At 42.4% G+C, this 2,641-nt stretch overlaps 1 protein-coding gene across 1 annotated transcript; it reads right to left on the bottom strand.

Moving 5' to 3' along the window:
- Positions 1-2,355, bottom strand: LOC135197904 (tigger transposable element-derived protein 1-like). Its single transcript, XM_064225131.1, has 4 exons — positions 732-2,355; positions 512-580; positions 305-379; positions 1-32 (listed from the first exon to the last, which is right to left on the bottom strand). The coding sequence occupies exons 1-4, from the start codon at positions 2,353-2,355 to the stop codon at positions 1-3; spliced, it is 1,800 nt and encodes a 599-aa protein (XP_064081201.1).
- Positions 2,356-2,641: the final 286 nt, after the last annotated feature.

Below are 2,641 nucleotides of genomic sequence, written 5' to 3' on the forward strand. Positions count from 1 at the left end.
CTATGGAGTGGAATTTGCAGGTGCTTGGGAGTCTGGAATGATAAAAGATATAGATATATGTAGTATTATTTACTGTTTGACATATGTACAATTTAAAAAATGAAGAATTCTTTTACCTGATGGAGTTGGAGAGGTGATAGTACTAGTGTCAACTGATTTGGGCTCTAAGAGGCTACATCTAGATCTGGAAAGAATGATAGGGTACATAATAAGGTGGATGTAGTACTTAGTGTACATACACTTTTTATAAAATTTCTATTAGCAATTTATAAAACATTTAAAAGAATTGTTAAGGATTCCTTACCTGATGAATAGGGTGAGACATCAAAACCATGGAAAGGCTCAGGGTCATCTGGGTCATCATCACTATCAAAGGGTTCTGGAATGATACATAAAGAAAAATATTAGGTTATGCAACATCAAACACATTATGTAATAGTACATAGTATGTATGTAATAATGTAGTACAAACAATTTCCAACATGAAAATGAGAAAAATGAAATTCCTTACCTACCAGAGGTGGACGGGCTGCTACGGAGGGTCCAGGTAGTACAGGGGGATCTGGATTTGCCATCACTTCTGCAATAAAATACAAATAATGAAAATTAATGAAGTTACAATACACTAAAATTTATATTAAAAAATTAACACATTCATATTAGTATACGCATGTACACTTTATATTACAGTATGTAAACAAAATAAATTAAAAGAGTTCAGAATTCCTTACCAGGACTAGGAGCGGGAAGTGGTATTGGAGACTTGTGGAAGAAAGTGTCAAGCCTAGACTGCACACTTTTCTTCATCTGCTTCTCCTTCAGGGTTTCCTTGTAAAAAGTTACCAAATCCATGATCCCTCTCCGGATTCTGTCAAACCTGGCAACGTTAGGGTCTTCTCCCTCAAAAGAAACCAAGGCTCTCTCCAGATGAGTAAAACCCTCTGACAAGCCTTTGACAGTTAATGACCTGGGTTTTGGGTCTGGTACCTCTAACTCCTCCTCAATCATCTCCTGCTCCAGCTCAATGAGGTCCTCTGATGACAACTCCTCTCCATGGGATGCCAGCAGCTCTAAAACATCCTCAGCTTCCAGATCCAGTTTCAGCCTCTTGCTTAGCCCTATGATTTCCCTCGTCACAGTCTCGACATCTTCTGCCCGGTCAAATCCTTCAAAACTGTGTACAAACTGTGGACACAGTTTCTTCCAGGCCCCATTTAAAGTGGTCGTCTTCACCTCGTCCCAAGCACTTGCAATATTCCTGACTGCATCAGTGATATTGTAGCCCTTCCAAAACTGCTTCAAAGTCAACTCCTTGTTACCTTCGATGGCCCTCAAAGCAGAGCGTATTGTCCTTCTAAGGTAGTATGCCTTGAAGTTAGCAATTACTCCCTGGTCCATCGGCTGTATAAGCAATGTTGTATTCAGTGGAAGGTACACCACCTTCACATTAGGGTGCATGTTACTCAAATTTGAAGGGGCACCAGGGGATTTGTCTAAAACTAAAAGAACCTTAAAAGGCAAACCCTTTGAAGACAAATACCATTCCACTGCTGGTACGGAGTGGTCATTGAACCAATCTTCGAAGACCATCAAGGTAACCCAAACCTTCTTGTTAGACTTCCAAATGACAGGGAGTTGACTCTTGAAAATGCCCTTGAAAGCCCTGGGATTTTCTGCCAAATACAATAGCAAGGGCTTGAGTTTCAAGTCGCCACTAGCATTGGCCCCAAAGAGTAAAGTCAGTCGCTCGTTACCAGCTTTATGGCCAGGTGCTGACTTTTCCTCCTTGGAAAGGTATGTACGGTTGGGCATCCTCTTCCAAAATAAGCCAGTCTCATCTACATTAAATACTTGGTCAGCTGTGTAACCATCATCCTTAATTATTTCAGCCAAACCACTAGGAAAACTGTCTGCTGCTTTGCTATCAGCACTAGCAGCTTCACCTTGCAGCTTCACATTATGGAAAATCGCCCGAGCCTTAAAACGGTTAAACCAACCTCTACTCACGGAAAATTCTCCACTAACACTGCCTTCCCCATGTTTCTTCGCTACTGCCTCATGCAGCTCTCTAGCCTTCTCCTGGATCACACTTAGGCTCACTGGAACACGTCGCTGGTTCTGGTCCTCCAGCCAGATCATCAGTAATTTCTCCATTTCCACAATGCTCTGGCTACGTTGCTTCACATTAATCACCGTTGCCTTCATTGGTGCAGCATCCTTGATGTGCTTCAGAATACGTTCCTTGTCCTTCACTATGGTTACCACCGTCGTCCCTCTAAGCCCCAAAGCACGACCTATCTCGGTGTTCGTCTCTCCCTTCTCAGAATGTTTATCGACATCGAACTTTACCTCCATGGTGATTACTTTCCTCTTCTTAGATTAACTATCATCGGAGGAAGTACTCTGCCATTTTGGAGCCATAGTAAAGGCAAGAAAACTGCTAAAAATCCAGCAACGTAGCGAGACACAACCTAGCGAAACAAAGGCAAACACGTGATTGAAGCGGCGTTGTTTGGTATTGTTACGCTCCACAGCGTCCTCGACCAGGCTAGGTCGTTGCCTGGTCACTTAACCTTACAGTTAATAGCGTAAATTATATATGGGTCCTCCGCTCAGAAACTAGTTCTGCGTGTGAGGCATC

Source organism: Macrobrachium nipponense, chromosome 23, assembly GCF_015104395.2.
Source record: "Macrobrachium nipponense isolate FS-2020 chromosome 23, ASM1510439v2, whole genome shotgun sequence".
Taxonomy (NCBI): Eukaryota; Metazoa; Arthropoda; class Malacostraca; order Decapoda; family Palaemonidae; genus Macrobrachium; species Macrobrachium nipponense.

What these genes read in the sequence shown, in the direction of transcription:
- LOC135197904 (XM_064225131.1), bottom strand. Translation starts at nt 2,355, where the DNA reads ATGGAGGTAAAGTTCGATGTCGATAAACATTCTGAGAAGGGAGAGACG. An exon ending in ACTTCCCGCTCCTAGTCCTG is followed by an intron (nt 581 to 731) that starts GTAAGGAATTCT and finishes ATTTTATTGCAG; the next exon opens with AAGTGATGGCAAATCCAGAT. An exon ending in TGTCTCACCCTATTCATCAG is followed by an intron (nt 33 to 304) that starts GTAAGGAATCCT and finishes TTATCATTCCAG; the next exon opens with ACTCCCAAGCACCTGCAAAT.